At 31.6% G+C, this 19,728-nt stretch overlaps 1 protein-coding gene across 5 annotated transcripts in view; it reads right to left on the bottom strand.

Annotated features, from left to right (window-relative positions):
• Positions 1 to 19,728, bottom strand: part of LOC129914427 (diacylglycerol kinase theta) — a 68,934-nt gene that overhangs the window by 15,639 nt on the left and 33,567 nt on the right. For 3 of the 5 annotated variants that reach the window (XM_055993682.1, XM_055993685.1, XM_055993683.1), the window contains exons 3-12: positions 16,879 to 16,958; positions 16,703 to 16,805; positions 16,538 to 16,644; positions 16,394 to 16,478; positions 16,036 to 16,236; positions 12,081 to 13,142; positions 8,862 to 9,074; positions 8,637 to 8,773; positions 8,288 to 8,577; positions 7,905 to 8,226 (exon numbers count right to left, since the gene is read on the bottom strand). In XM_055993682.1, coding sequence (XP_055849657.1) covers positions 7,905 to 8,226; positions 8,288 to 8,577; positions 8,637 to 8,773; positions 8,862 to 9,074; positions 12,081 to 13,142; positions 16,036 to 16,236; positions 16,394 to 16,478; positions 16,538 to 16,644; positions 16,703 to 16,805; positions 16,879 to 16,958 — 2,600 coding nt within the window. The remainder of the gene's footprint in view (positions 1 to 7,904; positions 8,227 to 8,287; positions 8,578 to 8,636; positions 8,774 to 8,861; positions 9,075 to 12,080; positions 13,143 to 16,035; positions 16,237 to 16,393; positions 16,479 to 16,537; positions 16,645 to 16,702; positions 16,806 to 16,878; positions 16,959 to 19,728) is intronic. The other 2 variants (XM_055993684.1, XM_055993686.1) reach the window with 1 other exon arrangement.

The following is a 19,728-nucleotide window of genomic DNA, read 5'->3' as shown; positions in this document are numbered from 1 at the left end:
ACGCTGTCAAGGGTTCAACCACACACAAACTTATTGTAAAAAAGAACCTAGGTGTGTGAAATGCGCGGGAAAACACTTAACCGCAGATTGCACCGGAAATAGCAAGAGTCCAGCGAAGTGCATAAATTGCAACGGAAGTCACCCGGCAAGTTATAGAGGCTGTGAAGTAGCTAAAGAGCTACAAAAACGCCGAGAAAAAATTCATGCTCAAAGAAAACCCACAAAGAACGAAACTTCTAAGACCCCTAAAAGGGTTAATACAACAAAACCCGCCACTGGTAAGGAAAATCAAACGCCAACAACATCAAACACGTCTCCAAAGAAACGTAATGGAAACTCATACGCTGAAATGGCGGCTTCACCCGTAATCAAAAATAATTCCGAACCTGTCGCATTCTCTCAATGCTTGGCTATAATTTTGTCAAAATTTGAGGATCAGTTAAAACTTAACAAATTTATGTCTGAAAGGCTTTCTAAACTCGAAGATTTTATTTTATCCAACACTATTCAAAATATAAATGATGGAAAAGCTTAAAATTATAACATGGAACGCCAACGGATTATGGCAAAGACTTGGAGAATTAGAAATGGTTATGCGGGAAAAAGATATTGACATTTGTCTGATATCAGAAACCCATGTTAAAAAAGAATCAAATTTCAATATAAATGGTTTTCTAGACTACCACGCAATTCATCCGTCGAACAAAGCAAGAGGCGGAGCATCATTATACATAAAAGATTGTGTTAAACACTCGACAGGTCTTAAGCTTGAGCTTGAATCGATGCAACTTATAAGTGTGCAAGTTGAAACTAAGCATGATGTACTTAATATCTCATCTATATACTGCCCTCCGCGGTACAAAATTGATAAAAATGAATTTTCAAACTTGCTAAAATTACTTAGACCAACTTTAATTATCGGCGGCGACTTTAATGCAAAGCATTCGTTTTGGGGTTCTAGATGTATATCTCAAAAAGGCCGAGCGTTATACGAAGCCGGTATGGAGAACAATTGTGACTTTCATTCTACTGGGAAACCAACTTATTGGCCGGCAGATACCTCCAAAATACCTGACCTGATTGATTACTTTATAGTCAGGGGAATACCGTCAAATCGAATTAAAATAACGGAATGCTTTGATCTTTTTTCAGACCACTCTCCCGTTATACTCACAATCAGCGAAAGTCTTGTTAAAGTTGAAATGCCACCTAGACTAACAAACGGTAAAACTAACTGGGAAGGCTTTAAGAAAGATATTGAGGATAATGTTGAATTAAGGGTATCACTACAGACACCTCTTGAGCTTGAGAAAGCGGTAGATAATTTTGTGCATGTTGTTCAAAAAGCCGCATGGAACAATACACCTTGCCAAAGAGAAATTTCAGGGTACAAAGATGCTAAATATCCCCAAGAGATAAAAGACGTACTTAAAGAAAAGCGAAAAGCGCGTAAAAAATGGCAACAAACTCGTGCTCCTCAACACAAATCTAATTCAAATCGCTTAAGTAATTTGCTTAAAAAAATTATATCAGATTTCAAGAACCGCGAAGCTAAAAATTACCTTGAAAATTTGACGGCAGGTAAAGAATCTAACTACTCTCTATGGAAAGCTATAAAAGCCACGAAAAAACCTAAGCTTCCAGCACCTCCGATTATGAAAGACCAAAATGCATGGGCAAGAAGCGACAAAGAGAAAGCAAACGTTTTCGCTGATTACCTAGAGGACACATTCAAACCATTCAATGGGCAAGCATTGAATGATAGTATAAATATGAATTTAACGTCAAGTGAAAGCTTTATCACAAGAAATGTTACACTCGCCGAATTAAAAAAAGAAATTAAGAAGCTAAAGCCAAAAAAAGCACCCGGATACGACTTAATTACAGCGGAAATTCTTAAAATGCTCCCACGGAAAGGTTTAATAAATCTCCTCTATATAATGAATGCCACTTTAAGGTTAGAATACATTCCAAATCAATGGAAAGTCGCAGAAGTAATAATGGTCTTGAAACCTGGCAAACCATCACACGAAAAGAAATCATACAGACCCATTTCACTGCTTCCTGTAGTATCGAAGGTTTTCGAGAGAATATTTTTGCAGCGACTTCAGCCAATAATAGAAGAAAAAGGTCTTATACCTGAACACCAGTTCGGTTTTAGAAACAAGCACTCGACGATAGATCAAGTGCATAGAATCACCGATGTGATTGAGAGAGCTCTCGAAGAAAAGAAAATTTGTTCAGCGGTCTTTTTAGATGTATCTCAAGCTTTTGACAAAGTATGGCACGAGGGCCTCAAATTCAAGTTAAGACAAGTCCTACCTGAAGGACTCTTTACCATTCTTAGAGAATATCTAGAGAACAGAATTTTCCGCGTCAGACACGGAAATGATTACTCAGACTTTAGGGAAATAGTGGCTGGGGTACCACAAGGTAGTGTTTTAGGTCCTATTTTGTACCTTCTATTCACACGCGATATACCTCAAACAGAAAACACAATTGTAGCTACTTTTGCTGATGATACCGCAATACTTGCAGTAGGCAAAACAATCAACGAGTCTACAATTAAATTGCAAAATGCCCTTAACAATGTCAATGAATGGACAAAAACGTGGCGAATAGCGCTTAACGAATTTAAGTCAGTCCACGTGGACTTTACATATAAGAAAATAAATAGACTACCTGTTTTTATTAATACTACTCAAGTCCCATTTGCAAATGAGGCAAAATATCTCGGGATGACTCTCGACGCGAAATTAAAATGGAAAGCGCATGTTAAAAATAAATGTGATCAATTAAATATGAAATTGAGAGAAATGTACTGGTTGCTAGGACAACATTCTAGACTAAGTATCGAAAACAAATTATTAGTTTACAAGCAGGTACTAAAGCCTGTCTGGACATACGGTATTCAACTCTGGGGTTGTACACGCGATACAAATTTAAATAGATTACAAACTTTTGAAAATAAATTATTAAGATCATTTGTAAATGCGCCGTGGTATATAAGAAACGAAGATCTACACAGGGATCTTGGAATCCCCACGGTTCGCGAAGAAATAAAAACGTTTGCCCAAAAACATCGAAAACGGTTAGTCGAACATACTAATAGAACAATACTAGAAATTCTCGACGAGACAAACTTAGTACGACGTTTGCGAAGGACTAAACCTTCCGATTTGGTACAGTGAAATTTTTCAATTTAATTCCTTTATTTCGAAATATCGGCATTGATTAATATAAATTTAAATGTTTTAGAGATTTTATTTATTTAACTTCCTTTAAAATATTTTTTTGATAACAAAAATTTAAACCATTACTTAATGATTTAATTTAAAACAAAAGTTATTTATTTATTTTTAAATATCATCAGTAGGAACTTTCATCGGAAAGTTACCTACAACACGTAACTTAACTTCGAGAAAGATAAATTGCTAGATAAGTTCCATCTGAACTTAGTTGCAATCGGGAGGAGGAGGTGGTTTTAGTGGTTAAGAGTCCCACATATCTATGAGCACGCGTTTTCCGGTCCTCATAGAATCTTTTGAAGATTTCAACACCTACCCACGGACAAAAAAAAAAAAAAAAAAAAAAAAAAAATTATGATGGAAAAAGTTTTAAAAAACCACCTTTTTTACCTGCTGACCTGCGCCGAATCTATCTTAATTCGTTGTTTCAATATTCATAAAATTCTCGTTCTTTCGTTAAGTTTACCAATACCTTTACATTTTATAAGCTTTTATATATTATTCGCCACATCGACCAAGTTCCATACTCATGCACTTCGATTACATTTTTTTTTTGTAAACAACAATTCTTTTAGAAAAAATTGCAAATTAAGGGGGGGAAATTCCGTTGGACAACTGTTTTTTCAATAATTTTTTATTACAAAACTGGAAGCATTTATTGAAATTCGGAATAGTACATGATATTATTGACATTATGAAGTATTGAATATTGATACAATTTTTTTTTGTTTTGAAGTAAAACAAAACAAATTATGGCTCTGCAGTCCTTCAAAGTTGACGCCTCGAGTTTGCGCCTTGTAATGCCCAATGATACAAGAAATTATTTATAATTAAAAAGGAAAAGAACGCTTTGCATGAACTTAAATTTAGTAAAAAAAAAAATTTGAAAAATATAAACTTGAGATCAAAAAAACGAAAAACACATTTTTTTGCAAGCAAATTGTTAAAAACTATAATTTATTTAAAAAATTAAATTAGGTAATCTTTCAGTTTCATGCAATGGACAATGAGTAATTTGCACCGAAATTTAAGTCGAAAACTTCTTTAGTTTTTTAGTTACGTTGAACGGCGCGTTGAAACGGTGAACGCTTACGAAATTTTTCTTTTATATAAATAAAATAGTTTTTCTTTTTTAATTTGGTCAAAGTTTAAGTTTTGTAGAACTTTAGTCCAAAAACCTGCAGATTTTGTCAATTTCTTTTTAATTCAATTTGCATACTGACATGTTTTCTGCTTCATTTTTCGTTTTTGTATGAGCTATCGTTTCATTCAAAGAAATTGCATTTCAAAGAATGTTGGGTTGTGATGCTTTCCTGATGAAAGCACAATAAATCTCGGCCTTAAAGTAGGGTTGAAAAAAATATCAAATAAAAACAAAAATGCATTTGAAATTTAAAAAAATATGTAGGTATTGCAAATTAAAAATAGTAAAATGGTAAAGCAATACAAAAAAAATATTTTTTTATAGATCGTTTTTAATGTCTGAAAATCTTTCGACATTTGTCAAAAATATTTTTTACTATCCTACCTATTTAGAATGTTCGCAGAATTAATTTATGAACAATATTCGTAAAGTTCACACAAGTCTTAAATTTATTATAACCGTGTTTTTTTTTACTCATTTTTCATTTTAAACACAAAATAAAAACTCGTTGTTTTCAAAAAAGAGTGTGTGTACACATGTACACGCGACTGAAGTTATACTTCTCATTCAGTATATGTAAATGAATTTCATTTGATATTTTTAATTTCTATTTTTAAATTAATTAATCCACACTTAGTTTTTTTTTTCATTTTTATCAAGTGAACAATAAATTAATTTTTTCATCCTCCTTGCTTCCATGTAGTTTTCAATTTATTCTGTGAAATTTACTCATGTTGTGCGGTTCAGAACGTACGGTATATGGTTAACTAAAGTAAATGAATTGCGCATAAAATGTGCGATATGGTAATTTTATGAGAATTGTGTGTGCTTCAGCACTAGTAGTAGCAATATGGAACTTGCAGGGTTGCTACAAAGCTCAAAAGTTAGCTGAGCTCAGCTCACAGCTCAGCTCACAGCTCAGCTCAAATTTTGAGCTAGCTCACTTTTGAGCTATGTACCATTTGAGCTGAGCTGAAAGTGAGCTGAGCTGATGGTTGAGCTGAGCTGTTGGATGAGCTGAGCTGTCGGTGAGCTGAGCTGAGCTGTGATGGGTGAGATGATACATTGATTTTTATTTGGAAAGTATAATGAAATATGAAGATATTTTAAACTTTTATAAAACACCATAGCTTAAGATGTTTGGTTCTAGTTATTAATGGAATTATTTTAACACATGGATATTTTTATAGGCGTTGGAAGTTGGGGGCGCGAAAAAACTTCTGGGAGCTAAACGCTTTGATCTAGAGATAGGGGAGTGGTGCCATATGAAAGCTTATATTCTCAGCCTCCCGATAGTGGTATAATCCGGTTTTTCGATTTTATTCAAAATTCCGAGTAAATCGCTTTTAAAAGTTGGGGTAAAAATTTTTTTCGAAAAATCCTTGAATCTTTGAACGCTCCTGGAAGCTAAACCGCTTGAGAGCAATTTTTGGGAGTGATGCCAAATGATAGCTTGTGTCATGGGCCTACGCTTTGCACATTGTCAGATATTTTAAAAATCGCCTTCCATGTTAAACCGCCACATCATGCCTATTTTTTCAGAATCGTGCCTATTTTTTTTTTTAGTTTTAAGTTCTCCCGGTTTGAGAACGCGTTGACCTACAGCGATGAGAGTTGTACCCAAATGTAGGTTAGAGTCCCCGCTACCTTTTGGCATCAAAAATTTTATTTTCATTTTCTTCAAAATTCCGCGATAAAGGCGTTGGAACGCTTTGATCTAAAGACAGGGGAGTGGTGCCATATGAAAGCTTATATTCTCAGCTACCCGATAGTGGTATAATCCGGTTTTTCGATTTTTTTTCAAAATTCCGAGAAAATCGCCTTTGAAAGTTGGGGTAAATTTTTTTTTCGAAAAATCCCCGAATCTTTGAACGCTCCTGGAAGCTAAACCGCTTGAGAGCAATTTTTGGGAGTGATGCCAAATGATAGCTTGTGTCATGGGCCTACGCTTTGCACATTGTCAGATTTTTTAAAAATCGCCTTCCATGTTAAACCGCCACATCATGCCTATTTTTTCAGAATCGTGCCTATTTTATTTTTTTACTTTTAAGTTCTCCCGGTTTGAGAACGCGTTGACCTACAGCGATGAGAGTTGTACCCAAATGTAGGTTAGAGTCCCCGCTACCTTTTGGCATCAAAAATTTTATTTTCATTTTCTTCAAAATTCCGCGATAAAGGCGTTGGAACACTTTGATCTAAAGACAGGGGAGTGGTGCCATATGAAAGCTTATATTCTCAGCTACCCGATAGTGGTATAATCCGGTTTTTCGATTTTTTTCAAAATTCCGAGAAAATCGCCTTTGAAAGTTGGGGTAAATTTTTTTTTCGAAAAATCCCCGAATCTTTGAACGCTCCTGGAAGCTAAACCGCTTGAGAGAAATTTTTGGGAGTGATGCCAAATGATAGCTTGTGTCATGGGCCTACGCTTTGCACATTGTCAGATTTTTTAAAAATCGCCTTCCATGTTAAACCGCCACATCATGCCTATTTTTTTTTTACTTTTAAGTTCTCCCGGTTTGAGAACGCGTGGACCTACAGCGATGAGAGTTGTACCCAAATGTAGGTTAGAGTCCCCGCTACCTTTTGGCATCAAAAAAAAATTTTTTCATTTTTTTCAAAATTCCGCGATATAGGCGTTGGAAGTTGGGGGCGCTCACTTTCAGCTCAGCTCACTTTCAGCTCAGCTCAAATGAGCTGAGCTATGGTACCTAGCTCAAATTTGAAATGTGAGCTTTTTGCAACCCTGGCAACTTGCCACATGGAAATTACCACATGCAACTTGTCACATGCAACCTGCCACATGTAACTTGCCACATGCAACTTGCCACATACAACTTGCCACATGCAACTTGCCACATGAAACATGTAACTTGCAACGTGTTGTGTGTTTTATGTTTGCCGTACTGCGCCGTACTGCGCCGTACTGCGCCGTACTGCATTTTTAAATACTAAAGTACTGCCTACTCTAAAGATGAAACGACAGCCCTGCTACCCAGGGTGATTGCGTCATAATCCCTTTGACATTCTTGTCAAAAAGTAAATTTTCATACCCACCCTCCCATAAGAAGTATAACTTCAAAAAGAATATAGACAAAGACTAGTGGCATTTGACTTGTCATTTTTGAACCTCTGTGGTCACAAAAAAGTCTCTTTATAAGGGTGAAAATATTTTTTTTCGGAATTGTGAATACAATATTCGAATTCCTCGGAATATTCTACATCAATTTCATACTTGATTCTCTATAAAATATTGTGACCGAAAAAAGTTCTAGCGGCATGAAAAAGTATAAACCAAATTCGCACCCGTGTGCCTATCACGTCACAAAAAAGAGGTGTGCCTACAGAGGGTTAAAAATATTTTATGGACCAGTTTTTCGATATGAGACTAATTTTGCGGCAGGATTATCCTCAAGTTAACCCCACAAACATGTTTTTCAATAAACTCTAAATTCTAATCTTTGAATTATATACCTAAGTTATAACTTCCGAAAAAAAAAATGAAATTAACTTACAGCTTTTTGTGAATCCTCAAATGTCAACACAACCGATCCATATTCATAGTAAATCGGACCAATAGTCATAAATTTATTCTCTTCGGTCAAGTATCTTCCCAAAATTTGTTCATAATTCCTTTGTGATAATCCTGGTGGTAGATTACCAACAAACAATGCAATATTTGGTCCATGTGGATCCTGTTTGTGTTGCATATAAAAGCGCATTAATTCCATTTGTCGTATTGAGTCATTTCCTAATTGTTTCATAATATCCCATGGACGTTCGTTCCATGAGAGAATTCTCTCAGAAACACCACGATCCAATAGCACCTCGGAACATCTAAATAAAAGATGAAATACAATGTCGTTTTGTTGTTGTTTTTTTTTTCAAGGATTCTTACCTATAATCTTGAATTTGATTATCCTGCAAACCGAATTTATCAAGTGCATCACGGATCAAATCCTTAATGGTAGTTGAATTATCTACAGGAACACTAACGTATGGATCTTCGAGCGATGACTGCAATTTGCCAGGATAAACACGCACAAAACCATTATCCTTATCATGAAACCGAAGATAAATAGCTGGTCGTTTGCCTTCCAGGTGTATCAAGTTAAGTACTGGTGATGGATCAGCCAGTGGGGTATCTTCATTTCCAGCCGCGGCATATAAATCGGTTAGGTAAAATGCCTAAAATAAGGATTTTTATAAGAACTCAAACAAAATTTCTTAAGCTCTTTTGTCCTTACACTTGGATCCCTAGTAATGTGAAATGCTCTCAATGAAGTCGTTAGTAAATGTTGTAATGTACATGTCCTAGCAATTGTAATGACACGGTAAAGCTGCCGTCTCAAGGAACTATTTCCATCGAACACTTTTATCATTTCTATGGAAGAAGGAATGAAGTGAAATTTAAGGATATATCACGACCGGAAAAGATCATAAGCTTGTTTATCATTAAAAACAATTCTTACCCTGATCACGTTCTTCTCTTTCTTTTTCTTTCTTTTCTTTATCCTTGTCGGATTTGTGCGTTTGTGAGTCAGCACGATAGTGTGTGGGTCCAACGCCACTACCGCCACCAGTTGAACCACTGCCACTTGCTGCTGGATCAGTTTTACTGAATGCTTCATCTTCCTTTGACTTAGGTGCGTCGCCACTACTAAACTCTTCAGATATACTTCGAGCTAAAAAAAGGGGAATTAAGAACAAAAGAATTGTTATTTTCATTGCAAAAATAAATATTTAAATGCCGTTAGTTAGAAAAATAATTTTGAAAAAAAAACTAATGGGATTTTACTTTTTGATATATATTACAATATTTATTTTCTGTACCGAACTTACAACTCAAATCCTTTTTCAGTAACAGTGCGAATTAGGTATTTTATTTACATTCACTTAACTTAAAAAAAATTATTGCCAAATTGTATGTAATATAGAGGCTTATTATACTTAATCTGTTAAAAAAAAAGTCAGATCTTCGAGGTAAGTACGACATTAGTCTCATATTGTTGCGGTGCACACTTTTTAAAAGCTTCAGTAGTTTACGGAAATGTGGATTTGAAATTGACACCTTTTACAACGATCAAAGCCTAGGGCTCGACAAAGTAGCAGTTTATATCATTAAGCTTTAAAGTATAAGTTAGGATTATTTTTAGTCATTGAATTAATATCATTGTCATTTTGTATCATAATTACAAGAATACCGTAAAGGCTTGGTGACTTTTCAATGCTAGATACAGTTCCAAAAACATTAATTATAAGAACCACAAAACGGACCACATCTTAAAATACAATGTGTAGTTATTGACTTTGAAGGGCCGATGTCGTTTTTAAGCCCCTCCTTGGTTAGTTTTTGCCTTTTGAGCTGGTGAAGAATCATATTGAAAAGTCCGTTGTCTCTGAACCAATATTTTCTAAGTGAGAGGCATTCAAGATAACTTGGTATATAATATTGAACAAAAGTCGATTACAAATGAATTCCACCAATCCACCGCTGCTGCACGGATTTTTGAGCTCAAAACTACCGCCTTAGCCAATCAACCATTATTTGTTTGTTGGATCTCTTTTGAATTTTTAAATTATGTATATATTAGGTTCATTATTATCCATTGAGACTATTTGATTTTTGAAACAATAATTTTCAATCAAGATCATAAACTCCATTCGAAATACTTTATTGTGAATTTTAAAATTTTTTTTTAAATTTAATTTAATAAATAAATTCAGAATCATTTCGGTTTCTGATATATATTTTCTTTTCTCTATTAATTATCACTTTTCTAAAAAAAAAAAGGATTTGACTATAAAGTTAAGTATTTAAATATGATAGTAAAATATTTTACACTTTATTTTAAATTGAATCCAAAAATTTTTGTATTTTATGTATAAACGTAACACAAAAGCGAAAAACACTTACATAAAACATTATTTCTGCATGCAAAATTCATTTTTATTCATGCCAGTATTAATGTGCAGTTTTTTAAAATTATTTTTTATTTGTTTTTTTTTTTTTATAAATTATTTAAATTTTGTTGTGAGTTAGAACCAAAATTAAGAAAGTTATGAAAAGAGAAGAAAATAATATTAAAGTTAAGAGAAAAAAATTGAAATAATTTAAATGCGATGCAAAGTTTGACATATAAAGGCCAAAAGAAAAATAGGTTGTGTTAGGTGGTATAGTGGTAAAATATTTTGTTTTGTACAGAAAAATATTTAAGAGAAAAAATTAGAAATTGAAAATTAAAATTTAAAAAATAAAAACTAACACCTAGTTCTTATTAGTTCTAAAACCTTATTTTATTCGATTCTCTTGACAATAACACTTGTTATGATTGGTGGGATGTGTTATGCATTTCCATAAGGATTTTATAATTAAAATATTAACACAATTAAATCAACTGTTTAATAAAATAGACAATTAAATAAAAACTTGCGCCACAAAGTCTTTCTTAAAAGGTTTCCTAGTTTTTTTTTTTTTTTTTTTTGAAGACTTATACAATTTTTTCCCTTGTCAGTATTTTGACCAGTTATGAGACTCGTTAAATTAGCCAAATTTTAAATTTTACTTCTGTGACTGTAGCTGATAAAAAAAAAATGTATGTATACAAGAAATATTTAAAAGAATTATTAAAAATAAAACTTTATTATCTTGCATCAAAATTATTAAATGATTTTACATGCCAAATTGCAAAATTTTAATTTTGCTCAAAACAAATTTTACGTAAAATAATATTAATTTGATTTAAAAACATCAAAACATATTTGGAAAAAAAATTGTTCAGACTTTTTTTGAAACTTTTTTTTAGAGTTTCACTCAAATAAAAATAAAATTGGCTGGCTTTCTCCTACGCCTCTTAAATTGTTCTGAGTTTGGAGTATTTTTCGATCTTTGTACCAAGAACAATTATTCACAATAGGAGAAAAGTGAAAATAAATTTTTTTTTCAGTGAAACTTGATCACATTTGAAACTTAAAAAGAGGCTGATTGATTCCATTTATAATTTCTATGGTTCTTTCTCGTCTATTTTGAAGACCTTCATTTTTAAGAACGTTTTTAATCAAAACATTTTATTTTGTCGACTGTAAAACTAAGGAATAAGTCCATTTTCTTATTCTGAAAATATCTTAAGTAGAAATTTATTTCTATGATCGAGGTTAAAGAACTTTTACTTTAGCAAACTATAAAACTTGAAACTTTTTGTACAGTTAAACTTAAGTCAGTCAGAAAAATATTTCAAGATATCAAAAGTGTAAGGACTACAACACGAAAAGTAGTTTTTTCTTCTGATTTAATTTTGTAATTTAAGATTTTTTCTTCATATCTCCTATTCCCTGTAATAAAGTATTGCTTCCTAAAAATTAAGTTCATCAAGTTTCAAATTCACAAAATTTTTAGTACACTGTGCGAGTGACTTTTTCACTTGCAATATAATTTTTATCCAAATTTAGGTTTAATCCTATTTCAAAAACAAAAAACAAAAAACTCTTCGATAAGACAGCACTCAAATGTTAATTTACAAAAAAATTCAAATGAACAACTAAAATTTTAAGTTAATATGTATAATCAAACAATAGAGACAATACAAAATGAAAAAATAAAAAAAAAATTAACAAATCCACTTAAGAAAAAAAGTTCGCATGTCAAAAAAATAAAAAAAAAAAAAAATTAAATAATTTGTATCCGTCATCACCTCTCCGTTCTCTGTGTCGTGGTTTTCGCAATCCAAAAGATATTCGCCGCATCCTCTTCATCAATCGACTGAACAAATGTTCATTATCAATCTTGCCATCATGACATCCATTTTGTAATCGATGATTATCACTTATCGCATAGAAATTATCATCATACGGCTGATAATTGCCATCTTCATCCTGAATTGTAATCTCGATATTCTGCGAAACCGTGTCTAGATTGAACTCACTTTTGCTATTATTGTTGCTACCATTATTAGAGGAAGTTTTTCGTTTTGTAAAGAATCTAGCATATCGCTTACTCGCCGGTACTTTTGTATGACCAGGTTCTTGAAACGACTTACTTCGTCCCACCGACGAAGACTCACTTGAATTCGGTGAGTAGCTAGAAGTTGTCGTTCCTCCTTGCCTGCCACTGGAATTGGTCGTCGATAGATAGTTGCCAACAACTCCACTATCGTGTAATTTCACACTACGAGCATCATGCCAGTTATTGTCGTTGCTATTTCGATTATCAATCGATGCATTACTACTATTATAGCTTATATTACTACTAACTAAATTCGTACTAGAGTCTATGTCGTCCGCTGTCAGATCACCGCCGGTATCTGAAGTTTCATAGAAACTCTCATTAAACACCGGATCAAGTTCATCGGCGGAACCGGATGCTACTGCTGCAATTGCTGTTGCAGTAGCATTTCCATTGTGGTACTCCTCATCAATATCATCGATATCATCTTCAGTCGTATTCGAGTTGCGATTCAGTTTCTGCCAACTTTTTGGATTTGTTATCACATTGATCTTTCGAAATATATTCGTATAGCTTCGAGAGGTACCACTTGAAAGACTTGGATCAGCAGCATTATCATTATTGGTTGATTTTTTGTGTCGTGATTTCTTGTTATTTGCTGAGGATTTTTTCTTGGCATCTGACGAATGTAAAAGTAGATGAAAATTCGAATTATTGGTTTTGGGACGTTTTCGATTTCGCTGCAATTCTTGTCTTATTGATAAATCACTATCGGTGGTGGCCTCACATAAACCTATTGTTCTTAATTCCGCTAAATAAAAGAATTTGTATGTTTTTGGTTGGTTTGAAAATAATATTTAAGATAAAAATTAAATGAAAGTAAAGAAATTAAAAAAGAAGAACAAGAAGAAGAATCAAAAAGAAACATAAAAAAGATTTTTTACAACAGAAACAAAAAAAAAAAATGGAAACATAGGTTAATTCAATAGTGTTATGTATGATAACGATAAGGGTAGATATTTTTTTAAGACCAGAAATTATTTTTTAATTAATTAAAATATGTTAGGATTTTTTTTTTAAATTGAAGAATTAAATTTATGTTGCTTTTCCTGAAAAAATGCTAATGAAAATAATAAATCCAAATAAAGATGACAAAATAAGTTAAAATCACTGCAAACTATTTGTATTTATTTTTTATAATTTATTATTATATTTTATGGAGATACATAAATGGATAAAATATAATTAACATGGAGGTAGGGAAACACTAAATGACGATATACTAAGTTTGCATTTTTGTAAAATCATTGAAAAATAACGTGTTTTTCGTCGCGGAATAATTGGATGGAATTTAAAAAAAAAACAAAGACTTTTATTGACAGACAAAATGTACTATTGAAAGTAAGTGGCTATTTGACTTGGCAGCTCGAGCCGATGAGAATATTACGGCCCCCTCGAGAGCTTTAATTAATTATTTACTAGGAGACTGAGGTCTAGGTCTATTATAGATATGTAGACCTCGGTAATCATATCAGTTTTGAGGCCAGTTATTATAATTCCAGTTTCTCGAATCATAGCGAGTTTTAAATTGGAAACAATCTTAGGTTTCTTGACCTTAGGAGCAATAGACTAGGAACCAATCGAAAACCGAAGGGTTAGTTCTGCGTTTTGAAGGGGATCAAAATTCTTGACAATTAAATTTTTAAAAACTGTTTTTTATAGCAGAACCACCACCGTTTGCCGAAAAATTTCGCCGTACTCTGCTTGCGGCTGTGATTCGGCGGTGGTTCTTGAATCCAGAAATATTCTCATTTAAAACTGCAGAAATGTTCGACTGTATAGAGTTGCGATTGTTCAGCTCTCAAAAAACTATGTGGAGGTACTTCTACGGTATTCCATTTGCATGTTGCCGTATTGTTTTCAAAAATTGAAATTAAGTTTTTTGTGAACAAAAACAATTTTTTTGTTTAAATTTTATAAACTAAATGATACCAAAACATTGCCTAGGATATTAAAGGAAAAAAACTATATGAAAGTTAGGGACAATCTTCTATCATTTAAGTGATAGATGCAATTTTCTCACAAATTGACTTCAAACACAAAAAAAATGAACACAATGGCAACACTCACAATATTAAAATACACAGTTTAAAAATCAAGAAGTTCATTCTTATACATTATGTAGATTTATATTAGTTTATTCTTCTATGTTAAGTTAAAATCATATAAATTTAATGAAAAGTTTTTGGAGAAATGGTCCTCCAACCCAGAATTAAAAAAAAAAATTATAAAAAAAAATATTAAATGACTTTTTTTTTAACTTTTTCGCAATCAAATATGAATTTATCTTTAAAATTTTGTTTGGCATAAATATTGTTAGAGGCAATGTAATATAAAAATGAAAAAACTAAAAATTACTTCAATTTCATTGAATTTTTTTTTTATATAATAACTGAATTTTTGTATTGAAATAATTGATTTTTTCTAAGACAAACATGACCATCAAACTTTCAACAATAAAGGCTGTTGAATGAAAAAAATTTAAAAAAAAAACACATGTTAAAATTTTGTCAAAACATTTTTTTTTTTTCAAAATTCTAAATTTGAGGAAAAGTTTTTGAAAACCACTTCATTAAATTAACTTAATTTTAATTTTACAAATAGAAATAAGCTTCTAGCTTTTTGAAAATGTGAATTCAAATACTGTAGGTGCTACAATTATGTTCAAAATATATATATTTTTTGTGTTTGGAAGATTGTCCCTCACTCCCATATAGTTTTTTTTTTTCTTTAAATTACCGAGACAATGTTTTTATATCATTTAATTTATTTAATTTAAATTTTTTTGTTCATAAAATCTTCAATTAAATATAAAAACAATACGGCCGCAACAGCGGCAATTTTTAACCTATATCTACAGGTTATAGAGATAAGATCATCGGCCGGATTTCCTAATATTGCCATTTGTTGAAAATGTACCTAATTTTCAATATAGTATTTGTATGTATACGATGGTTATGATCTCCCTTTAAGAAAAATAAATTTTATAATTTTATACAATGTGATTGATTTTTAAGACTCATTTATGTATTAGCTTTTCATCAATAAAAAAATTTAAATTAAGAAATGATTTTGTAAAATAAAACACACAATCAACATACAGATATGAAATGTGACTTTTGGTTTTCCAAAATTCTGAAGCGAATTCGGACTAGAAAATTTTGCTATAAGAAAAAAAATTAATAAATAGCCGATAAATTTTGCAGTGATTTCAACAAATTTTTTAAATTAAAATTAACAAAGCTGTGCATTGCATAGCCTTCAAAAAGAAAAAGGAATTTTTTCATTGATAAAATTTTGCATTCTATTTCTTTTATAGCTTTTTATCATGAAATTTTTATTAATAATGATAAATTTTTTCTACGCACATCGAAACAAAATAATAATATAAATTTAAACTAAAACAATTTCCACAACATTTAAAACAAACATTGAAAATTAACTTTTTTTTATGGGTTTGAAAATTAATGCAAACAAACAACATTGAAATTTGCAACGTTTTAAAATAATAAACTTTTCTTCCTTTGTTTTTTTTTTAATTAAATTTTCTTATATAGTTAAACATCAAATGTGCAAATATATATTTTTTTTATATAATTCTTAATAAATAAATGTGCATAATTTTTTGTTTATTTTGTACTTACGACAAGAATAATCTCGAACTAATGTATTCTTCGACTTGACTTGCACTCCAATTATAGCTTCGATTGGAACTTCTGTTCTTGGTATTGAAACAGAATGTGGTGGCAAATAGATTGGTTGCAATATTCCAAAATTACATTCAGTTGACAGGTACATGCGACATCCTCCGTGTGTTGTCATTCCGCACCATTCGCAACGGTAGCCTATATATTATAAAAATAAATATATAAATAAATAAACATTTAAATAAGGTTTAATAGAAAAAAAAATGAACCAAAAAATAGATTCTTTGATAAATGTTACGTATACACCACAGTGCCTGAAATGAAATCTTGAATTGAAAAGATATTGGAAACGTACCTGTAAGGCACTCCGATGACCAGCAAGTTTTCTTGCAGTAGGCGCATTTTGATGTTGGTGGAAGATTTCCTTCTCGCCAGTGATGCTAAAGATAAATATTTTTTTATAACAAAAAAATTAAGTTAAAAAGAAAAAAAATATTACCTGATGTTTAACATTTAATAATTCCTTGCCAGGAACATAGGTTGCATTTTCTGTGCAATCGGGAACAGCAAAATCTTGGCACTCAATATGGGCGAAATATTCGCAAACTAATTTTGAAAAGAATGTTTTAAAAAAATCAATAAAAATTAAGTTATAACCTATTACCTAAACAATGAACTGCGGGTGTTTCATCCAAACGCTTTCGGCAAACAGTGCAAAATTTTCTTTTGTGATGTGTTGGCTCGGACCAGCAATGGGCGACAGGATTCTTAAAAGAATAAAACAAAAAAAGTTAAATAATAATTTGTTTTTGTTTATGTTTAAATGTTGTAAGTATTTACCTTTATAATACATGGAGCAATACCAGAACATGGAGTTACAACACTCGTTACACATCTCTCGTGGATAATGAAGTTACAAACTGGAAAAGAAAAGAAGTATTTGATTAAATATTGTTAGTTACCTTCTTATAATAATTGTAAAATATTAACAATGAATTATAAATGTAATATATTTTTTAACTATAACCGACAATTGACGGGAAAAGTGAATAAAGATATAAAATCATAATTAATCAAAATAAAATAAATCAAAATTAATAACAAAAATCACCAATGTTGAAGGTATAGTCTTCAGAAAACAGGAAAACTATCAATTAGTAAATTACAAATTTAAGAAATTTTTTTAACTATGTATATTCAGCTCAAAAAAATAATTTAAAATCCATTTCATTTGTGAGCCAAACAATTCTTATTGCTTCCTACAAAATTTTAAGTGATTTTGAAATGACCGATTAAATTCAAATTGATATATGTAAATTATATACCTTACGAATATGTTTTTAACACAAACTTCTTATGTTTGAATACTTCTGATAACATTCAAAACTATATTCTCGTCTAAGGGGAATATTTTTAAGAAAGTTGGCCACTTAGGTTTCCATAGATTTATTTTATACCACAGGTGTTTAAAATTTTTCATAAAATACTTTTTTTACATTTTGCATCAAAAAACAGATTTCAAATTTTTTTTTACGAAAATGTGCAATAGCTTTGCAGTTTTTAAAGCGTTTATGTACTCATCCAATTATTGTAGAAAATTAAAAAAAAAAAGAAATAAATAAAATTCATTCATTCGTGGTTGTAGTGAACGAAAACATAAAATGATAAAATTTAAAATACACTGAACGAAAAAAAGCCAATATTTTATGAACTGGTTGTGATTGGACTTTTTTCTATCTGTTTTTAGAACAGTCATAAGAGTGGCTATCAGCCGTCTCAGGGTTGTCCATTCTCTATCGGACACCCTGTATATGTTCAGACCTATTCCCAGGGAAATTTGTTTCGGGAGAAGGGCCCCAATCGGGCAAATGGTGAAAATTTCCATTTTTTTTTTGCTTTCCCATATTCTTAACCATTGAAGAACGAAATTTAAGCAAAAAAACATAAAGAAATTTCAAGATCTTTTCAGTTGGGAGTTTTTTTCAGAATAGGCCTGATTATGAGGATTACAACTCAACTTCAACTTTTTGAATCGTTATACCTAAGAAACGGTGGGTTTCAGGAAAAAAAGTGTCATGACACTTTTTATATATAATGACCTGGTCTACAATTCTTGCATTGAAAATTTTTTGATAAGACTTACCGTTTTGCTGAAAATCGTGAAAAACCAGTTTTTGTGACCTTTGACCCCCCGTAAATTTTTTTCCAGACCTCGGATCGATGAGGACTTTTTAGATTTAATTTATGATGGTGTTTTCAACAATCCTACCAATTTTCAGCTTGCTGGGAATTAATGTAACCTCAACCCCTTATTTTAGTCTAATTTGACCGGACTATTATTTCAAAATCGAAATATTTAAAACTATTTTTACTTGCTTTATAGGGCAAGTATTGGTTTCGTGTCGAAAAAAAAAATTGAGGTTTTAATCAAAACCAACATTACGATGATGGAGAATTCCGAAAAAGTGGGTCCCGCAATTCCGTACGTGCGTCTGTGTGTCCATCTGTACACATTTCCAGAGCCTAAACGGGTGGATGGATTTTCTTCAAATTTGGTACAGATGATTTTTATGATGATTCTGAAAGTTGGTTTTTTTTTGTTTTTTTTTATATCTCGTTTAGAACGTATACCTCCCATACAAAAAAATACGATATTACGAATTTCTCGAAAACGGCTCTAACGATTTTGATTAAACTTTGCATACGTAATATTAAAAGCAGTGGCAATAAAACTGCATTTTTATTTTTTCTCAAAAAAGTCAAATAACAAAAAAAGAATTTTTTTCATTTACCAAAATTTTTCCCTAAATGTCGGCTCTTCACCAATATCAATTTTTTCAAATTTAGATCCAGCCAATGCCGTCTTTACCATAAGGGCACACGGGGCCCGTGCCCAGGGCCCCCATTCTCAGGGGGGCCCCGAAGGTACGCAAATTTATCTCACACTTCTTTTATTCTCAAAGCATTTTTGTCGGCCAGATCATCTACAAAAAAATTTTAATTTTTATGTGGCATCCAAACAATATGTTTTCAAAAAGAAAACAAATTATGTGGCGTTGTATGCGGACAAAATTTTAAATCCAAACGGCCAAACCCAAATTCAATTTTCAAAAAAAAAAAATAAGACAATAATATTTTCAAAAAACAAGAAAAATCTTTTTTTTTCCACTGTAGGTAAGATTATTTATTAATAAAAACAACGAATTCTCTTCCATTATCTTTGCTTAAATAATAATTTCGTTTGAAGTTTGCAAAACTGTCAAACTTGTAGTGCGTGTTAAAATCAGTGTAAAAATATGTGTAGATTTGCATTAAAAGACGAAAAAAGAATCAATTCGTCGGCAAAAAAACATCAATACTTTTTGCGTTGGAAAACTTTTGCCGGCTCGTCGACGGTACATCAATGTTTTGGTTCAAAGGAAAACGCCATGGTACAATGGTTGGCACCATTTTTTAATTTGCATTGCGAATTGCTCTCGTATTTAAAGACTAACACATAAAATTCATTAAATAACTTTAAAAAGAATTGTTTTTCAAAAAAAAAAAAAAAAAATTTTGTTTTAAATCCAAAAACTATTTTTCTTCATTTTAATATCAGTATAAACCTTTTTTATGCCAAAATTTTCATTAAAATCGGTTGTGTCCCTTACAATAAGAAATCGGTTCTATGCCAAGTTGGTACCGTTAATA

Source organism: Episyrphus balteatus, chromosome 3 (assembly GCF_945859705.1).
Source record: "Episyrphus balteatus chromosome 3, idEpiBalt1.1, whole genome shotgun sequence".
In the NCBI taxonomy this organism is placed as follows: Eukaryota; Metazoa; Arthropoda; class Insecta; order Diptera; family Syrphidae; genus Episyrphus; species Episyrphus balteatus.
The sequence above is the reverse complement of the archived record's forward strand: the minus strand, read 5'-3'. Positions and strand labels throughout refer to the sequence as shown.